Genomic DNA, 22,198 nt, shown 5'->3' with positions numbered 1-22,198 from the left:
CAACAGCACAGTTGCATGGATTTCTTAGGTTGAGCTCAGCTCAAGGGACACCACACATCAAGGTTTGGCTCACTCTGTAAATGACATGAACCTCAGTGGCGTTTGTGCTAGAGGTATAAATCCTTCCCTGAGAGCCCATGCCACTCTAGAAAGCATGACTGCAGAAATGCACAACAGGGCATGGCAGCTTTAAGACTGTGTAACCCATAAAAGCCCCACCTATCCATTCAAGGTGATATCGGAATATCAAGAGGACAAGCAGATACATATATAAAAAATACAGTGGGATGTGGGATAGGAATGAACACTCCTAAACAGGCTGAAAGTCTTATTTTAAATAAGGAACCATGTCTGTCTAAGAATGAACATAATCCATCTTCAATTGCAATAAATACAACTATGGAACCTCACATACTGTCAATTTGTCATGGAAACATGGTTTCTAACTGATTGCTGGAGTTAAAATTGTAGCAAAATTGAGCAAATGAGAATTATTTGAGAAATAGAAATGAAACATAACAGATCTTAAAATCACTAGCTTCATAAACAACAAAAATGTAAGCACAAAAAAAGAATGATGTGATTTTGGAGTTTGATGTGTGGGTCAGTAAAACACCTTAGAAATGCCTTAGGAACAATCAGAATGTTCCATTTCCCAATTAAATAAATTCAAATGTGAGCAGTATTCAAATTTATTTAGATTTATTGTAGCTCAAAATCATTCTTCTTTGATCTAAACCATAATAAATGTATTTAGCTGAGATATTTAAACAATAAAACAGTAAGTTTGGACAAAACCCAGGACTATATCACAATACCCTGTTAGGAATAAGAATTTATTATTTATGGAGGTGAAATAAATGTAACAAAACAAAAAATCACGAAGGAGAAATACTGATTATATTTATGAATGTCCATTGAGAGATGCAAAGCAAATAAAGGAAGATGTATTTGCTCTTGTCTAAGAATTATAGAGGAAACTAACTCACTAAAATAGCCATGCACTAAATTCATGGTGCTGCTCTTAATATGCATTCAAGAAAAAGAATAAAAGAGCCATTTCCTGCAGAAATCATAATTTAACTCTAATATATTCTACACTTAAATCAATAGATTTTTTTGGGGAAAAATTGATCTATGTTTGAAAAGGCTGCTCCTATAAGGCATAGTTCTGAGGGAGAATTGACTTGTAAGTGACATTGTGGAAATATTTCATCACCTCCTCCTCAATGTAATTAAATATTTACTGGTACCTGTGTGTCTAAATACAGGCAAGATTTTAATTTGGAAGATGCATGTCTGATCATTCTTTAAATTACATTTTCCTTTCTCTTCTAGAAGGAACAGACTCAAGGAAACAGCTTCTCTTTAGTGAACATGAGAACAAAGGCAATTCTGGGAACCACAGCTTTCAGTTGTGGCAAACAAAAGCTGTTTTCAGATACAGAATTGAAAAAGTAAAAGTAGAGTAGATTTCCGTGAAGAAACAGTTACCTACTATAATAATTTTGTAAATCTCATCCTTATAAAGAGATGGCATTTTTCAATACTTATCTTAGCATCATTTTAACAGGAACAGTGATTTAAGAAGAGTTGCACTGATTCACACTAGCTAAGAATCTGCTGAAGCAAGTCTATGGACAATCACAAACTGAACACCATATTGCTGTATTAGGTGTTTAGCTAAATAGCTATTCAGAAAAGAAACAGGAAAAGCTACAAAAGAAGCAGTCCTTTTTTCCTGCTTACAGATGAATAAGGTTTTTCTTGACGAACCTTTAGAACAGTTATAGTCTTGCTCTTCAAAAGTTGCTAACAGGAACATCTTTTTAAAATAATTTGTAAAAGTCACAAGCAAATATCCTATGAGTCCCAATCTCTTCCCATTAATAATTAAAGAAAAAAGGCAAACAAAAAACAAGACACAATTGTGGTTTATGTGAACATACAGGGGTATTTATTTATAAGGAAATGAACTACACATACTTTTGGAGTAGAAAATTACACATAAAGAAATTAAGAGTAAAGACAGAATTCAGGCCAAAATAGTTCACATAGTGCAACACAAGCACGTGTATCAGTCAGTTCCAGTACATGTATTGAACTCGCTGTCAGGAAAAGCCAGAAATGTGCTGCACAGCCAGCTAGATGTTTAACACAAGATGGGGATCACAGGGAACACAATGAGGAGACCAGATTTAAAGCTATTTAACAAAGATTTCTTACTATGCCAAGAAGCTTTTTTTTTTTTTTTTTTTCTGATGTCCTTTAATATTTGTCAAAGGAAAGTGGAGTATACTCAGTTTGCTATTTAAAGATTCATATCAGGCTGTAATTCTAAATAGAGAATGTGAAACATAGATGTCTTTGAGGAGAATTTTCATCTTGAAACTTATCACTGCTTCTTACTTCTTTAGCCCAAGGTCTATTTCTCACTAACTTATGGCACTGTACCAATTTCTGAAGAACACATGCTAAGGTTAAAGGTTTCTGTCAAATCAGTTCCACATCAGATACTGTGATGTCATATGTTAAGACATCTCCAGGATTTATCTTAGCATTACATAGTTTTGTACCAAGTGGACAGTCACTGCAATTGGTTTCATCCTTTTCCATAGTTCCACTGAAAGGAAAATGGGGGTAAAAAAGGATTATTTCCATGTTAAAGGAATGAATGAACATAGAAAAATGATACAATAATGCTGGAGGGAAGGCTTCCTCCTATGAGGGGCAGATATTAATTGAATCAAATTAAAATTCAGTCAAAGCAATGGAATTTTGAAAACGAATCATCGCTTTACACATTTATTTAGACCTTGTAATGCGCTTTATTTGAAGCAATTCCTAGGATATTGTTGGAATTGAAGTCAGCAATATTCAGTGAGTAGCCTCTGAAAAAGCAGCAGAAAGAATGACCTGTTTTCTATGGATATTTGTTTCCAGATTGATTAACTCTTGTGTCTAAGAAAACCCCAGCTCCGTTTGAAATTCTTGCTGCTGATTTGGCATTTATAAAGGTGGATTCTCTTATGCTTTTTAAGTACTGAATTCATGGTGCCACTTTCTTACAATTAAAGCACTAGCAAGAATCTCTCTTATTTGGCCACCCGTTTTAGCAAACCTTTTGGAGACCTCTAATTTCTAATTTCTCTAGAGGGTGGTGAATTCAGTCAGATTTGGTTGAAATAGATGTGAAAATTAAAGGAAAGAGTGGGGGCAGATAAGGAGAGTAAGATCTATACCTGTGACTGCACAAGATGTATTTCCTTAGGAAATTATGCTAAAAAGATGTCTGTGTCCATGTCCGGTCTGTGTCTTATTAGACAGGCTATTACACTAGATGGAAGTAGACTCTAATCCAGTCCAGCAGTTAACATGTTCCCTACATAAAGAACATATGTTTAAATACATCTATATTGATATATGGGCATATGTGGAATAAGTCAATTGGAACATCACTGAAGTTACTTCCTTTCCTTTTTTTTCCCATCTTTGCAGAGTATTCGGTGCTGCTATACTGCTGACATCCTCCCTCAACATGTTAATACCGTCTGCAGCCAGGGTGCACTATGGGTGTGTCATCTTTGTTAGGATCTTGCAGGGCCTCGTGGAGGTATGGAAAAATTATAAAATAACCAGTAAACGTGATAGATGTTTGTTAGTCTTTAACTAGCAATTGTAACTTTTTGGGGGAAAGTAAAAATGGCTTTCAGTTATTACTGATTTTCAGTGTAGTGGATTTCAATGTAAGAATTACAGCTATTTGATTTTCTTTCATCTATAAAATTACATAGCAAAGTTTTCTCTTGCTAAGCAGCCAGTGAGATACATATTTAATGCTGAAGTTTCACTGAAATCCTATACTGTATAGGGCTTCTACTAGTGCTATTCTCAAGAGTTATTTGCTGTCCAGTCTCACAGATCAAATCTATAATAAAGAATTGAGCTTCTCTTGTAGGCCCTGACCATGCTCTTTTTGGGATGAGTGAGAGATTTACCACAACTTAAAAGAGAAAAAATTGAGCCTGCTCTCTAAATTTATTTATTTGTTTGTTTCTTTACTGAAAGACATATTTTTAGGCCTGTGATTGCTGGTTCTTTGTTCTTCTGGGCTACACTCTTTTGTTGCTTGAGCTGATTTTAACTTGTGCACTTTATTCTATAAAAAGACTCCAAAAGAGGGTACAGAATGTGCCTGAAAGTTAGGTAACTGTCGGTCAGGTTGTTAAAGTATACGTATATAAATCTGGATCCATTCCTGAAAAGTGATCTGCATGTAGAGGTGTGCTTGACTACAAAGAGGAGAAGAATAGAAGCAAGTGGGTAATTACAAATTAAAATAGCTATTTTAGACCCACTTATTTCTGTGATACTGTTCAAAGGAGTTGTGAATGCAAAACATCTCAAACAAGACCATCTGAAGAAGCTTGACAATAAATCATGACAATCCTAAGATTATGTCTTTATATTTTTTGGAAACACTGACAAAAAGACTGAAATGAACATGAAATTGGTTATAGGATCTTCTTTCTAAACAGAAGAATGTATCTTACAATCTTTTGTGTATTGAGAGTGATAATCTTAATATTTATGTTAACCTCAACATTTGCAAAAGTTATTAATTTTTTCTACTTTTTGCATAGGAAACAAAACATCAGAATAAGATAAAAGTGTCTCTATGTAGCTATGGATACATCATGATAATTCTTAAGCAGGAATTTTGTAGAAAATGACTGTACATTGCATATTACATTTTCTAAAATTTCAACACTGTAGGATGTAATGATTTTTATATTTTTTTAATTCTTTTTTTAGTTTTTCTATTATTAAGTTAAAGGCTGGTTTTGAAAAGAGACCTGAAAAGTAACTGATTTAAAAACAAACTAACTAACATCATTCAATTATTTGCACTTAAGTGCTCGAGAAGGTTCATTAAGGACAAAGATAGTGAAAAACCTCTCTCAACGTTATATTTTTAAACTCTTATTCATCTTACTTTCTAATTTTAGAGCAGTGGAACAGCAATCTGTATTTCCCAAATTATACTTTAAACGTTAGATCAAAAAAAGTCAGAAGGCCACCAAAACTGAGGGTGGGAGAAATCAGCCCAGCATTAGAAAGACTCCAGAGGGTCTGTGTTTTCATCCTTCCTTTGACTCTGGTACTTGTGCATTAAGATTCTTTGCAGTTGTTTCCTGGAAGGGGGAAGGGGGACAATAGAAATAATTATGTTTTATATCTACTTCATATGGCCTCTTTAATGATTTGGAGTGATTTACAAAACCCATTTAAACTTTAATAGAAATTGAAGTTTTTCTGTGGCTGTGCACAGACTTTGCTATAGAAATGCAAAGCATTCTCAACTGCTTGTTTGTAGCAATTAAAAAAAAAAAAGTAAATCATGCAAAGACAATGAACTGAGTGATTGATCAGCATTAGCTAACTTGTGGCACACCCATTCCCCAGGGGGTCACCTACCCTGCCTGCCACGGTATTTGGAGCAAGTGGGCCCCCCCATTAGAAAGAAGTAGGTTAGCAACCACTTCCTTTTGTGGTAAGTAACTTTCTATTTTTGCCTTTCTGTCATTTGCAATGTAAAAGTATTCTGAGACTGAATTTTTCTCCCTTTTCACCCACACATGTCTTGTTTTGTAGGTTCCTATGCAGGAGCTGTTATTGCAATGCCTTTAGCTGGAATTCTAGTGCAATATACTGGGTGGTCTTCTGTGTTCTATGTGTATGGTATGCATTTTTGCTCATCTCAGTCTGATATTGTATGACCTTTCTCTATGCTTTCTGAAAATGTAAAAGCTACTGTTAAGATGCCAAAAAAAAAAAAAAATGAGAAGAGGGTTCATAAAGCTAAAAATACAATCAAGAGAAAAGGACAATGAAAGAGTAGAATTTAAAGGAGAGTAGGAAAGCAACATTATTAAATAAGAGGAGAAACTAGTTCATGGTGAAACCTTCATCACTTCTAGTACAAGCAGTGTAAACTGCTATGAAGATCTATCAAATCTCATATCACATAACATCACTCTTTCATTTATACAGCAGTAAGTTTAGAGTACTTGCCCTGACTAGGATGTCCTGATTTTTACATGAAGACCTACATAACTTCATTCACACTAGCTGAGCTATCTTAACTTATACTGATGGAAAAAAATGTTCCAAAAGATTTCATTCTGCAGGGTAAAATTGATGTGAATTAGAGGGAAACCATATAGAAATGTAATAAACTACTCAGCAATTGCTAGTTTGAAAACAGTGCCACAATCTTGTATTTTGCAGGTAAAAAACTTTGTGCAGTAATCAAGCAACAGTGACTTAAAGCAGAATGGAACTTCATTTACAGTCTGGTGAAATGAAATAGAAGCTGTTTCATTGCATTGCATTGTACAAATTCACGTTAAAATATCAGTGAATATTCACTTACAGTGAAATCATTCTCTAAATGAAACAAAGAAGACTTCATTATGGTCCAGCTCTGCATGCATTTTGCACAAATATTGTTTGCAGGATCCAACTTTCTGTTAGAATGACTCATTAAAAGAGAAGTAACAACAATTGCCATTTAAACTTGTTACAATTATTCTCAGGTTTTTTCCATGTTTGTGCTTTACTGTGCATCTTTTTAAAGTTTTTCTTTCCATTCCAAAGGGAGCTTTGGTATAGTCTGGTACATGTTTTGGCTTTTGGTTTCATATGAGAGTCCTGCAAAGCATCCTACAATCACAGATGAAGAAAGGAGATACATAGAAGAAAGCATTGGAGAGAGTGCCAACCTCCTAGGTGCAATGGAAGTAAGAATATTACTCATACATTTGTTTCCTATGAGATAGGAATAAAGCTCCAAAACCCCAAATAGAAACAACAAAAAAAATCAAACACCTTTCAGACAGAAAGGCACATTTCAATCAATCGATTTTTTGGGGAGGTGGGGAGATCTGAAATCTGCTGATGGATTTCTGAGTGGATATTGCTTCTGCATGAAGAGAATCATAGAATCATTGAACAGTTTGGGTTGGAAGGGACTTTGAAAGGTCATCTAGTCCAACCCCCCTGCAATGGGGAGGGACATTTTCAACTTGAGCATGTTGCTTACAGCCCTCTCCAGTTTGACCTTGAACATTTCCAGGGATGGGGCATCTGCAACCTTTCTGGGTGACCTGTTCCAGTGTTTCACCATCCCCATTGTGAAAAATTTCTTCCTTATATCTAGTTGGAATCTACCCTCTTTTAGTTTAAAACTATTACCCCTTGCCCTATCACAACAAGCCCTGCTAAAAAGTCTGTTCCCATCTTTCTTGTAAGCCCCCTTTAAGTACTGAAAGCCTGCAGTAAGGTGTCCAATTCTTCTATCACATCACTCATGGAATTTATGCCTTTTCCTGTACTTCAAAGTATAAGAAACCCCCTACAGCTACATTTGAAACTGCAGCTTTATTAAGACTTTCATAGTACCTTGATTTCAAGTGGTTAATTTCCTTCCTAAATGATCCCTTCTGGATGGTTTTCCTCTTCCTAAAAATAAACTGGAGGAAAAGCACTACCCAGTGTCTCTTGAGGTCCTCAGAACATCAGAAAAAAACCCAAATCCTGACTATTCTATGTTTCATTTGCAAGAAAGACTGTAAGTTGCAATGGAACATGCCAGGAGAGCCATAGGAACACTCCCCATTATCCTGGTAGCTTTGCTGGAAACATGCTATCAAGCCTCTTATAATCTGATTTAGTTCTGTACTGGTTTAGTTCTCAAGAACTCCTAAAAAACAAGCTATGAACTCAGAGAATTTTCTAGCCACTTAATAATCCTATTGTGTTAAATAATTATTTTCTTATTTCTCTATTGAAAAGCTTTAAAGAAACTATTACCATGATAGTTTCAAACCATTACTAACTCAAGAAAGTAAAAAATAAATGGTTCTTAAGCCTCACTGCATATGCTCAAATTTTTACACCATCCATTTCCAGTACACCCTCACCATGGCTCTTTATCATGTTTTCTTATTGGTCAAAACATTGGTTCTTTATTGAACTCAGGAATAAACCCTTTTTCTCTTGGTAAAAAACCTTTGATCCATATTAAATAGGGAACTGAAAATATTACAGTGTCATTTCTTTGATAGCTGACATCTTTAGGTGTTTTTGAGGGAGTGTCTGGGTTGATATTCAGTATCATTCAGCAGTGTTTGTGGTTTCTTATACCTATAAGCATTTTTGAAAATCTGACATGAAATGAGATACTTCAAAGGATGATCATATAATTCTAACTTGGGCTGGATAATTTCTGTCTATTTTTTATTGTTGTTTGTTAATTAAGCATTTTTTATAAGTGATTACCTTGTAGCAATAGTTCAGTTGCTTCTAAAATACTTAGGCTGCAATTCTTCCCATAGTATTAAGTTAGCTTTTCTGGTTGGCTTCTCATTAATTAAGTCACATTTAATCCTTAGCTCTCACTTAAATGTAATTTAATAGGTGTAAAAGGTGTTGCATAAATCCATCTATGAGCTGTTTTCCTTTGAATAAAAGCCAGTATTCAAATCAACAGTAGACTAAATTCAGCCTGAAACCTTACTGAAGTGATTTTCAAAAACTCATCTGGGTCTAGATCCTGTATTTGGATCAACACAGATGGGCAGAACCCTGGACTCATTGAGAGGTGCTGGGACTCAGCAGGACTGCAGTTGTGTCCATCTGTCATATCTTTTTTTTTCTTTTTTTCATTATGCAATTCATTTTAAAAATACCATAAAACAAAAATGTATTGACCAAGCAGTTTCAGCTGAGGCTTGATAATAATAATAATAAAAAAAAAAACAACTATTCAGAATGCTGGGATTAAGATTTAAATGCTGAAATACATGCTTAAATCTGGATGAAATTGTGCATTTACAGTGTAAAATCTGACTGTTGCCTTAGGTGTAGCAACACTGCCTTTTAAAGACATATTATTAGTTTGGACCTAGTATGTTCAAGTTTACATGATTGAGATATTGGCACTTGTACATGAGTGTCATGATACAGCCAAGTACCACTGAGTTTCTCCACTCCTGCACTGTGTAGTAATTTTAACTTGTTTATGTTTTTAAATTAAATCGTGATCATCTAAACATGGATGCATGTACTTTATGATAATTGAAGCTACTGGAATTCAGATACATAAAGCTGTGGATATGAGCTTGTTGTAAAAATAACAGATAGGAAAAGGCAAGATAGATAGTTGATAATTATCGAAATGGTAACTAGAACCCCCTTTCTATGTTTCAGAAATACAAAACTCCATGGAGAAAATTTTTTACATCTATGCCAGTCTATGCAATAATTGTTGCAAACTTCTGTAGAAGCTGGACTTTTTACTTGCTGCTTATTAGTCAGCCTGCTTACTTTGAGGAAGTGTTTGGATTTGAAATAAGTAAGGTATGTAAAAATAACATAAAGCTTTTGTCTTAGCTAAGTAAATATCAGCACTACATTTGTGGTATTGATTAGGAGGAGGAAAGAAAAGTGTCCTGTGTCTTTATCACGGGTTTACAAGTCTTCAATCATATCCCTCCCAGTTACTGTTGCCTTGACCAGCACATACGAGTGAAGTAACAACAATGACAAGGGATTGACTAGGGGAAGGTGAAGGAGGATGAGATTTAGTGCTGATCTACTTGGGGCCATATTGCAAAAAGACCTTCGGTTAAGTGCTTGAAACCAGATCATGCATGGTATTAGAAAGGAATCAAGAGACCCATTACAGTTCTGTCCCTGACACCCCAGGGGATTCAGGATCCCACTGAAGCTGTAAAGAAAGCATTGACAAGTGGTTCCATTTTTCCAGGTGAATTTTACAAAGCAGGACCACCCAGTTTTAGGAAGGATAGTACAATTTATCACCTTTCTATATCCTCTTTTAATGTGGCGAGAATTGCTTTCCCTTCTTCACTTAGGAAGAGAAAAAGATGGTGGCAAAATATAAGACATAGGGATGATCTAAGGTTCCACATAATTTATGTGAATTCCGGATCAGACCTGTAATGTAAATATGGATACATGCAAACAAGCCTTCAGAATGTATAGTAAGCTTTCTACTAATACAGATTTCCTTCTTGTGAAAGTGAAGGGGGCTTGTGCTTTTGGGAGACCTGTATTCTTTTGATATTATTCCATGAGGTATTGTCACCCTAAGATGTGGTGTGACAACTAGATCAGTACCTTCCAAAGTGTTGCCATATTATGGAGTATTGTCAAAATTATGTAATGTCATCCTGCACTTAAAGATGAGCTTCCATCTTTAGCTGGAGTTATTTTAAGAAGCTTTGTTATGCTGGAAACATAATCTGTTATGCGTGCAATAAGAATGGTCACATTTTATAGAATTAATCTGATTATTTTGTTCTCAAAGATTTTTCTTAGAGTGTACTCAAAGAAATGTGGAGCTTTGCAAACAATGACAGCAAAGTCAGTTTTCACCTGCTGCGGATATGGACGCTCATAAATGAATAGTTATTATTTAGTCAGGAACTCCCCAAAGCAGTAACTGCAATACCATAGTTACCTCACAGTTAATATCTGGCTTACTGGGAGAAACATCTATTAACATGAAGCTAGCTGTCACAACGTAGTTGCCATGTATATAAGCTGCAGTGAAATTCACAACTTTAATTGAAGAGTAGAGAAAACTTACTATCTTTCTGTTCTCATTGAGTCTGTCTGCTCTGCATGCTGATGTCACCCAAGTCAGACATCAGGCCAGCTGACACACCGTTCAGACAGCAATTATGCAAAACTCCGTGTGTTTAAGCATTTTTTCAGATATACACAATAACCAGAATTCCTTATTAGAACAAAATGCCACGTGTATTAAACCAAACTATCTTCAAGGCAGTTATGCTGACAGGAGGTAGCAGGTGGCAGTGCCATGCTCACAGGTACCCTATCCTGCTTTGAAGAAATGGTCTTCAAATATATTATCACAAAATCACCATGTCTTACCTTGCTAGTATGTACAGCATTTTGAATATTGTCAATGGATATTTAGTATGTTATCTTTCACTACATACAGAGTTTCTCAGACATATCTTTTGCCCACGTGAAATTTGAAGCTTGAGGGATGGTCAGAGATCAAAGGCAAATGGCCATCATTCACGTGAGGATGGTCCACAGGGAATCTGTCCAGATGTGTTAGGTTTGCTGGGTAACGCTATGCCAAACACATCACCAACAGAAATGTAGCAATTCAGTTCAACACATTTGATAACAAATTTTCTGAAAAGAAAGGGCAGGGGGGCTATGAGTGAGGGAAAAAAAGCCATTAACTTAAATATAAACTGTGAAAACAACCTATAAATAAAAAGTGTCATAGCATCATAGGTCCTTAAAAACTCTGACTGTCCTTCATAAAATACAATGACAACTTAAGATCACCAATTTTGTTCATTCAGCAAACTAAGATAAGATTTTTAGTTTTAGCACATAGCCTAAATTTGAACAAAAACAATTAATTATTTGTTGAATGCCTCAGAAAATGAAGCATCAATATTTTCTACGGTTTATAATCTGTTAATTCTAATTATAATTTTAGGTGGGTATCTTATCTGCTGTGCCGCATTTAGTGATGACAATAATTGTTCCTATTGGGGGACAAATTGCAGACTTTTTAAGAAGCAGGCAGATTCTTTCAACCACTACTGTGAGAAAGATAATGAACTGTGGAGGTAAGTCTTCCTATTTTATTAAAATGGTTCTTGTACGGATTCAATGTCCATGTAGTATGCTGTATACAGTAAACAAACTGCGTTGTTTTATATATTAGGAAGCAATACTTTGTGCATTTTTTGTACACCCTCTTCACTAAGAGAGCCCAGACAACTACTTGAGATTACATATCTGACTTCTGAGAGGTTAAAATCACATGAGCTGAATCCTGGCTGTGATAAGGGCTGCAAAATTCATAAGCAGGTTAAGTGTATATTCCCATGAGGGTTGGCTGGAATGACCTCACCAAATCACAAGCATTTCTTTTCATCTTAAAATTGACAGGAAGTAATAATAGATTAGCATACAAAGACTAAAATAAGGATTATTTGAGATAGCAAGAACATGTGGTTTTTAGGAATGAAATAAATACCTGATTATATTACACTTGGAGGTAATGTTTTGCCTCTCTCTTCCTATGAAATACTAACATATCCTAAGACCAAAAATATTTGAGAGGGAATGAAATCTGATGCCTGTTTTTCTTTACAATTTCTCCAGGTTTTGGTATGGAAGCAACTCTTCTTCTCGTGGTGGGCTATTCTCACAGTAAAGGAGTGGCTATTTCATTTTTAGTGCTTGCTGTAGGCTTTAGTGGATTTGCCATATCTGGTAAGATTATATTTCTGTTATTAGTAACTTATTTTATCTTAACAGGAGAACATCTCATTTGATTTTTATTCATTGATAGTAATTCAAACAAACCTCAGAATTCCAAATGACATTATATATGATCATTACAAAGAAAAGTACAGTCAGTACCACAATTTATTAGATGATTTTTGCTCAAATACTTCAATCTTTTCCACATTCATTGCAGAAAATGAGACTTTCTTTTCAGTGAAGTGCTAATGTACACCATAGATCTTTCTTGAAATCAAACATAACACAAATGGATTGATATTATACAATGATACCTAAAATTACATGTCTTTGTTTAAATATAGGCTTTTTACTAGTATTTTCCACTGTATGTTAGTTAATGCTTTGTTAATGTTGCATTTTTTTATTACTTTGGGCCTAATTACTAGCAATTTTTTTCAGATTTCAAATTCAGCTCCTTCCCTTATCTGATGATATATCTCCCCTTTGCCTTTGCCTTTCCCAAACACAATTCACCTGGCCTTCCCTTGTTTTCCCACTGTGATTTTAGTATCCTCTCCCATGCTGGCTCCTTATGTCTGAAACAGGTTCGCTTTTCTTTTGTGCCAAACATCTAAACTCTCCTTAATCAAACCTGTCCTTAATCTCATGTATTCTGCAAGGTATAATGCCTGTTTTATATGACTTGAAAATTGTACTGCACTTTCTGTAACCATTATCCATATCATACTGCTTGCCTTTTCCCTTTTATTATCTTTCTGTATCCAAAGATTTGGTTTCTGTTTTCACTTACTTATGTGCTCATTTTGGGGCAATGAGTTCTGTTGCTTCAGGGAAACGTGTTTTTTCCAGGATTGTTTAAATAGTTACTGCATAAATTGCAACAGAATTAAGCTGCTAGAAATGCAAGAGAACAAACAAATATTTATACAAATAATTAATAAATAATTTATAGATACTGTCCTTTTACTCCCTTCATTTTACCACTCAAGAACAGAAGGGAACTCCCTTCTGGTGGTCTGTGTGACAGAAAGAAAAATAGGGACAATAGGAAAGTGGTACAAGCTGGAAGAAGAAATTATATGTTATTTACAGCAGGAAATGATCATGAATGACATTGTGAAATATGAACTTTCTTCCTGCCTAAATATCTCCTGGATTCTCTACTCCACACAATCACTACAGGGATTTTTTAAAAAAACCCACAATTTTGTGAAGACAATACATTTGGTATCCTTTTATAATATAATTTTAGAAGAAAATGAAAATCCAGAGTCTCTCTAGGAATATTTAACCATTATAAGACTTTCAGAGAGAAAGAAATGCAATTAAACAGCCCAGATATGTCATAGTAAAATGGTCAAGTGATAGCATTACTTTTCAGAACTGAAGTAATGGTGTGTTTTAGGTATGAATGTTTGCTGACCTTTGTATTGCAGGATTCAATGTCAACCATTTAGACATAGCCCCAAGGTATGCCAGCATCTTAATGGGGATTTCTAATGGAGTCGGGACCTTGTCTGGAATGGTTTGCCCTATAATTGTTGGAGCAATGACAAAGAATAAGGTAAGTGGCAATATAGTTTTCAAATCTTCCAGTTCAATACTATTAGATTCAAGAAAAAGACCTTTCCATAGTACAGCCTGACAGGATATCTGTATTAGAGTCTGGGGCCTGCAGGGGATAGCATCCAGAAATGTGCAAATTTGAAGCATGCATCACTATATGCTCACCATGTCAGTGCTTTTGTAGGTTAACAAATAGTGATTTTTCAAAGAAAGATGGATATAAATAATTAGAAACCAGACACTTAAATGTTTTTGCTGTGATGAATATCACAGCCTCAATCCCTAATTTAAATCTTTCCACTCAGAAGAGTTAGGTAAGTCTATGCACTAGTCTGATTTAGCAAATTTCTTCTTTACAGACACGTGAAGAGTGGCAGTATGTCTTCCTCATTGCTGCTTTAGTTCATTATGGGGGTGTTATCTTCTATGGCATATTTGCTTCAGGAGAGAAACAACCCTGGGCAGACCCTGAACAGACAAGTGAAGAGAAATGTGGCTTTATTCATGAAGATGAACTTGCTGAAGAGACAGGGGACATTACTCAGAATTATGTAAATTATGGTACCACCAAGTCTTACGGTGCTACAACCCAGGTCAACGGTGGCTGGCCTAACGGTTGGGAGAAAAAAGAGGAATTTGTACAAGAGGAAGTACAAGACTCATACAACTACAAGGAAGGAGATTATTCATAACAAATCTAAATATTGGGTATATTTTGTAGTGTTTGTGATTAAATTCATTGTGATTGTTTGCACACAGAAATAAAATGTGGTATAAACATGTAAACACATATCAAACAGGAAGGTCTTACTGTAAAAAAATACATCAAAGTGCAATCTGTATGAGTTGTGACATGTCATCACTTTCATTAGGTTATATTTGTTCTATAAACATTAGAGTTTTAAGGGTTTACTGGTCAAAACTATAGAGGCAATTAGGTACTTACAGTATACAAGAGCTAAACTCATAACTAAAGATTAAAGCACAACTAAGCAACCAAGTTGGCACATCTAATGCTCTTTTTAGAAAGCCAAAATTACTTGATCATTAAAAATGCACTTATATATTTGTTACACTGTATTGAAAGAGATTGTGTTAAATACACACGTTTACTCAGTGCAATGTAGGAATTGTATGTTTAGTCTAAGACAAGAACTTTCTTAAAAAAGAAAGGTTGAGTCCTAGGCATTTACAGAGGATTGATCCAGTTCCTTTAATGGTAATTGTATCAAACGAACAAATAGGGCATATTGTATGTTTATCGTGATTATATGCTGCAGGCTGCTCTGTGATGAATAAAGGACTTATTAAGGAGTTTTATACTGAATGTTTGGGCACAAATTCTTATTTCTATTCTTTACAGAATCTTATGAAATTATAGGTATTGTCATGTTCTTCCCTGCATTTATCAACTAATATAAAAACAATACATAATGTTAAGTCTGACTTTTCATGCAGACTGTCAAATCCCTTTAGAAAAAACCAAGCTTTATTATTCCATTCTTTGCAGTATATTCCAACTTTGTACTGGTGTCTTTAGAGAGAGAAAAAAACCAATATAACCTAGAAAAAGATATAGTCTTTTACAAAATTCCAAAGAGAAATTTACTATGAGCAAGTAGCCCTATGGAAAAGGATGTATTTGTTTTGCAGAATATTTTGAAGCCAATAGAAGAAACAGAGACTAATTTAACCCTTATTCTTCCCTTAATAGCTTTCATATTTTTACACATCGTGCCACAGTTGTATACATAGATATAAGTTTATTGAAGATACTGTAATTATAGAAAATGTTGCTATTTTAGAAATCCCTGAAATAAAAAATGTATTTGTCTTTCAATTAAACCTAATAATAATGGACACTGAATATGAGTAACATATAAACTCACAATAAACCAAAGTGGTAAATAACTAGCGTTGGGTTGAAAGAAGCCAACAAGCATCATGCTTGACTTTTTAGCATAACTCAACAGTGAATGCAACATTAGTGTACCAAGCAATAAGTGCAATGCATTATGAAGTGCATAATCTTCTAGACTATATATTAACCTTCATTTAGCTTGTTGTATATATTTGGGGTTGTGGGATTAAACCAAACTGAACCAACTAAAGTTAGCAACACCAGACCACTTCTTAATACTCTAAAATGACAACAATGATCCATTTCTTAATTCAATCAAATGATTATTATTGTATGTAATAATCCATTCTGGATTCTTGGTCTGTTCATTGTATTGTGCTAGTGATTGGAAACCCTGCTACCGCAATATACAACTTGAGGATTGTTTCTTCTCCTTTTTTTAATGCAAATCATACCTTGACCTTAAGAAAGAAGTATTTTGCTTTGTGCCTCAAAGTGATGTAAAATGTGACCATAGCTTTTGCTGTGTTTAATGAAAAAGATGTGGACCGTGTCACTTTTGTTGCTGCAAAAAGTGTTAATAAAATGCTCTATTTATCCTTTTATATAAAAAAGGAACATTGTAGTTTCTTGTCTTTTTTTAAGATGTGCTTTAATATAGGTGACCAAAATTATAGTCACTGCAGAACAAGTTCTGCTATTGATATGGAGATAGTATCTTATGTCCCAGCTGGGAGCTATGCTGAATATCCAAGGTCCTGCATTGTCTGCTCTTGCCTCCAACCATGCACAGCTATGTGGTGGGAGAGGCGCATACCTCTAGATTGTTGTTCCTCCTCTCATGAGGATGGCTGGAGTAGGTGTGGAAGAGAAAGGAGCAGGAGGATGAGTATACCAGCCAATGTAGTAAAACTGGGAAAGACAGGCTGATCTGTGTTAGTTAAGGAGCTGGTGTGGATCATCATTCTCTAAAGAAAATGAAAAGAATCACAGACTGCTGCTCTTGGAATTTGTTTCCTTTCTTGCTCCTGCAACAAGATTCCTTAAGTGAGGCACATCCATCCATCTTTAGATAGACCCTACAGGAATCAGTATATTCAAGAAATCCTATATTAAAAGTAAGTATTTTTCTAACAAAATTTTGACTCTTCATTAATTTTCTTGCACCAAGTAGAAGAATGTAGAAACACCAAACTGAACAAAAGGCTGCAAAACACTAGACAGAGCAGTAATGGCCCCAGTGTTCCTCAACAATAGTCTAATTGTCATGAGATGCTGAGTCAAGTAACACACAAAGTTACTGCTAATTGTTCTGATGGGCTGGTGTGATGTTGCCATGGAAACTTCCGGAAAGATTCAAAAGTGGGATAAATAGGGGCTGTAAAAGTACTGTTGTATTTACTGTGGTTAAGTGGACAGCTCAGAAAATGAAAACTAATTAACAAAATTAAAATCAATTCTTAGTTTTCAGTCTAATTTTACATGTTCTCTATCTTTGGAATTGTTTCAATAATTTCCTTTCATTAAGTGCAGGCAATTTTTTTTTTCTTATTAGCTTGACACCTTTTAATTACTTGGAACAAAGGAGAGACTTTAATCCAGGCATTAGACACTACACTGTTGAGCCATGCACAACTCAATGGGAACTCAATAATTGCCTTTAAATGCTACATCGCTTTAAGATCCTCCATGTTCTCTTTCAAGCTCTCTGCTTCTGCTTTGTCTCCTCTACTTCCTCTTTAAATGACAGTGCAGAGGGGTCTGTTGTGGGAAGGAAGAAGGGCAAGACAAGTTTTCAGATTTTTACTTCTCAGGCTCCTATTCACAGAAAAATACATGAACCAATCATCAAGAACATGGCTGAAGAGAAAAGGGAGAAAATAATTGTGTTCCTGCAAAGGTTGATTAAGTGAAGACAAGCAGCAACAGCTGGATCTGTTTTAGGGAAAAGGAGAGTTGAGAGGACATGACACTTCCTCTAAACTCCTATATTTCTTCTCCGTAAATATTTATGTTTCTCCCTTTCTACTTCATTTTTATAAAGTGGTATTGCTAAAATATACCTCTTCATCTTCTTCTGAACTGTGCCCTTCCTGACCAGAGATTTCTCTTCTGTGCTCGGATTCAGAGACCAGCAATGCAGAGGTGTTGCACTTGTAAGGTGCAGTGCTCCTCTTTTGCGACTCTTAGTCCCCATTTATCAGTCAGACTGTGTTCAGTCACTTGATCATTTTGTCCTGTCACTTATTTCTGTTCTCTTCCCATATCTTGTACTCTCTGCTCACTATGTTGAAAAAAAAGGAAAGGAATTGTAACTCACATTTTTATTTATCAGTTACCTTTTCAGTGAAGAACAACAAGTAAAAGGAAGGGGAAGAATCCAGGCTCCATTAAAATCATTACAAAAGCTTTGAGTTTAAATGGACTAGAATATCACCTCAAATGTTTACCTTTATGTCCTGTCCTGGTTTCAGCTGGGACAGAGTTATTTTTTTTTTCTTAGTTGCTAGATTAGTGCTCAGGTTTGGATTCACTATGGGATTTGGTATGAGAAGAATGCTAATACACTGATGGTTTTAGTTGTTGCTAAGAATCAAGGACTTAAAAATTCCCCATGTCCTGTCTGTGTGCAGGTGCACAAAAACCTGGGAGGAGGCTGAGCCAGAGTAACCGATCCAAACTGGCTAATGGAATATTCCATATCAGGTAACGTCATGCTCAGTATATATATAGATGAGGGTCAGCCAGGAAGCAGGGGCTTGATCTCTTCTGGGATTACGGATTGGGCATTTCTCCTCCTCTGGGATCACTAGCCAGGAACAGGATGGGTCTTGGCCTGCGGGTGCTAAACAATTGCATTGTGCATTACTTGTTTGGATATTCTATTATTACTATTATAATTGTTATTTTAAATTTACTTTATTTCAATAATTAAATTCTGTTTGTCTGAACCTATGAGTCTCCTTACCTTTACCCCTCTAACTCTCTTCCCCATCCCCCAGAGCCTGGGAGAGCGAGCGGGTGGCTGTGTGGGGTTTGGCTGCTGGCCAGGTTTAAACCACGGTGTCCTCAGATGATTTCATATAGATAGTACCATTTAATCAGTGACAATTCTTTAAATATTTGAATCTGTATTGGTCAGATCCCTTCTGCTAACACATACTATTTCTTGCAGAGATAAAGCTATCACAAAGTGCTCTTTGCTTTCAGCAGTGATCATGAAATTCAATGGACCAAATTTCATAAAAACCCTTTTCTATGGGGGAAAAGAAAGTCTCAAGTTAAAGGTTGAATAACAGTGACAAAAGAATATCTGCAAATATGAATGAAGTCCTCTTTCAGCATGAAGCTAGGAATAGGAATGAATGTGGAAATCAGAATAAATGTCACAGTTCAAAGCTGTACTGTTAGGAAGATAACATCACAGTCTTAGCTGCTGCCCCTGAAAGATGAAATGTTTTGTTCCTTTCAGGATATGCTGTGAAGGAGTTTGAAGGCTAGTCTAAGTCTAGATTAACTACTTAACAGCAGCTGCTTTTGTACTTATTTTGAATTTGTCTGTGTTTTTTTTGCTTTAATAATTTTAATTGCACTGGGAGATTTAAGAGTAGATAACCAAAGGACCTAAAACTACAGTCAAATTTTTTAATATCTATGTATATCCTCTCTGATCCAGCTGATATGCTTGATGTTGCTCTTCTAGCTTTGCTTAACACTTTTTCACTCTGTTGTAACACAAAGCATGGCAAAGGATGCAATGTATTATATATTTACATATGTACAACTACTGAAGCCTGTGTACGTACTTATACTGAGTTCAAGTGCTTAGACAGTATCTTCCATGTTTGAGAATTAGTGTTACTAAATGATTGTTGGCAAATGCCTCCTTGGTAAGGCTTTTAACATTAGAAACATATAATCCTTGCAATTTTTGCTTTATGTGAAGCCAGGTTCTCTCAAATGTCATGAACGGGGAACTAGAAGACAATACAAAATAAGATTTTGAGCAGCCGTCCAACCTTTGGCTGGCTCTTATCTATGAGAAAGTAAGTAGAGAATGACTATGAAAGGCAAATGTAATATCAAACATAAAATATAAGATAGAATTACAGGAAATAAAGTGTGGTAGGACATTTAAGGAAAAGCTTATAGAAAAGCTGCCAGATTTCCTCACATTTGTTCATGGCAGTAGTGTGAGGAAAAAAAGTGGAGTCCTAAATATCTGGCCCACCATATCCTGAGTCTAGTGTATGATCAAAAGTTGGCTCAGAAGCTGGTTATTATGTTCTGACCACACCCTACCTTGTCATAACATAGTTTCTAACACATTTCTCTGTCAGGGCCATGAGGGCACTTATAGGCCTTAATTGCCCTGATCATCCTGCCCTGGACCCCCACCTGCACCCCCACCCATGACCCAGCAACCCCATTTCAGCTCAGGTCTGGGCTTCCCTGTCTCTGGTCTGTCCCCTGAGTAGAAGTTGGATCTCTGTTGTGTCCTTGTCCCCAGTCCTGATGCTGGCCTGTCTCCTGCTGCTCCTGAGAGGGCTCTGGATGGGCCCTGGCCCTGATAAATGCCTTGCTGTCTCTGGGACCATCGATGGAGTTAACACCCTGCTCTGCCCATCTACTCTGATTGTACAACCTGGAACACTCAATATGTAATTTATACATGTGCAAATTTACTTCTTCTACTGCTTTTCTTTCAGAAAACAGAGATTACACATATCACTAGCAACCTAACAAAATAAAATGGTTAACTTAATCAGCAACAAGAAAAATTATATTTCAAATGGTAAACATATCTTATATGAGAAAGATAGCAACCATCCACAAAAAAGATGGTTATTAAAATGAATCCAGTTCTAAAACTTCACTTAAAATTTAACATGAACCACATTAGAGTATTATTTTATGTTTGCATATATGTACACATGCATGTACATACACTATGCACATATATATGTGCATAATATACAGATATTTGGAGCAGTAATAGGAGAGAAATCTTAGTGTACACAGGAAGATTTTAGTTCTCTTTTGACCAGATTAAAATCCTAATCTATCCTCAGCAAGTTCAAATAGAATTTACCTAGGTCTCCTCTCAAAACTATTATAGTCTACAATAAGAATGGACATCAGCATCATACATAAGACGTTTAGGTTTTTTTGCTCTCTCTGAGATCTTAGAAGTCTGATAGCTTGAGGGAACTTCAGAACAGCTAAAAAAGGTCTGTAAAACTGGATGGGGATATTGGCAGGAAACACTTGGTGTTGTATTGTTTATCTTGTCACTTCCGCCATTACATTTTCCAGGCCACAAATGTAGCATAATCTATTATTTTCCCCATAGAAGGAATTTAGCATTTAGTACTTACTTAAATTGATATAACTGAGGTTCATAATATTTCTAGATGTATGAATAGGCTAATAATATTGCCCAATTTAAGGGATCTTCTTAAATTCAGAACGTACTTTTTCAGAGCATCTCTGTTGTTGCTTGAAAAAGACCTTTCCTTGAGGAATGGAATTTCTTTCCCTTATTCAAACAGTTGTACTCCTCCTGCCAGGGATTTCAAGCTTCCTGTGCAACACACTTACTGAAAAATTGGAACTAATTAAGTAGGACATGCACAGTAAAAGGGATACCAGGAAATGTTGGACTTACTATTTCCATGCCATGCAGATGAATAGAACATGCACTGTAAAAATGTGTCAGGGTCCACACAGAGAGTGTCTGGTTTAAATCAGTGTTCAGAAGATGTGAGTGGATGGCTGGATCTTCAAGGATCCAGAGAGAGGAAAAAAATCCTCATATTTTGAAAAATATTTCTGTGTGATCCAAGTAGTCATATCTAGAAGAATCCCGATACATGTATGATAGTCCTACTTACTTATTTACTTCTCTCCATGTTTTTGTAGCATCTGGGAAAGTCAGCAAATCAAAGAGAAAGGCCACTATTACACCAAAAACAGATGTTAAAAAAAAAGTGCAAGAATTATGCTTGGGAGCAGAAAATGAACTAGATAAGAAAGCATTTAATACATAAAGGATAGCATTGTTAGAAGTGGAAAGTTGCCAATTAATTAGAGTTTGTCTTGTATAATCAATTAAATGTGTCAACACTAGATAATTGCCATAGATGGCCATGAACTGAAAAAGTTTGTGAGGAGAGTATAATAATTTTCTTCAAGGTAAACATCAGAACAATCAACAGAACTGTTTTGAGTTTTAATCTGGAAAGTTATAACAATATTTTCTTTTTTGTAAACGTTGCTTTGTGGAATTGAAATTGAATCAAAAAAAGACAAGGTCAACCAAGGCTTGACTTTTTTCTCAGTTGTACTTTTCTGTGCGGTTATGTCTGATCATAGGATCAACAAAGCACAAACTATTTATCCTGTTTAAATGAAGCA

The 22,198-nt window shown here is 35.6% G+C and overlaps 1 protein-coding gene across 1 annotated transcript in view; it reads left to right on the top strand.

Moving 5' to 3' along the window:
- SLC17A6 (solute carrier family 17 member 6) overlaps positions 1-16,399 on the top strand; it is a 34,348-nt gene extending 17,949 nt beyond the window's left edge. The window contains exons 4-12 of the mRNA XM_033006928.2: positions 3,499-3,613; positions 5,467-5,554; positions 5,656-5,742; positions 6,661-6,803; positions 9,274-9,423; positions 11,576-11,708; positions 12,250-12,360; positions 13,791-13,918; positions 14,280-16,399. Of these exons, the coding sequence (XP_032862819.2) occupies positions 3,499-3,613; positions 5,467-5,554; positions 5,656-5,742; positions 6,661-6,803; positions 9,274-9,423; positions 11,576-11,708; positions 12,250-12,360; positions 13,791-13,918; positions 14,280-14,612 (1,288 nt within the window). The 3' untranslated portion in view covers positions 14,613-16,399. The remainder of the gene's footprint in view (positions 1-3,498; positions 3,614-5,466; positions 5,555-5,655; positions 5,743-6,660; positions 6,804-9,273; positions 9,424-11,575; positions 11,709-12,249; positions 12,361-13,790; positions 13,919-14,279) is intronic.
- Positions 16,400-22,198: the final 5,799 nt, after the last annotated feature.

Source organism: Tyto alba, unplaced genomic scaffold (assembly GCF_018691265.1).
Source record: "Tyto alba isolate M040663 unplaced genomic scaffold, T.alba_DEE_v4.0 Super-Scaffold_8, whole genome shotgun sequence".
In the NCBI taxonomy this organism is placed as follows: domain Eukaryota; kingdom Metazoa; phylum Chordata; class Aves; order Strigiformes; family Tytonidae; genus Tyto; species Tyto alba.
This window is presented reverse-complemented; position numbering and strand designations above follow the sequence as displayed.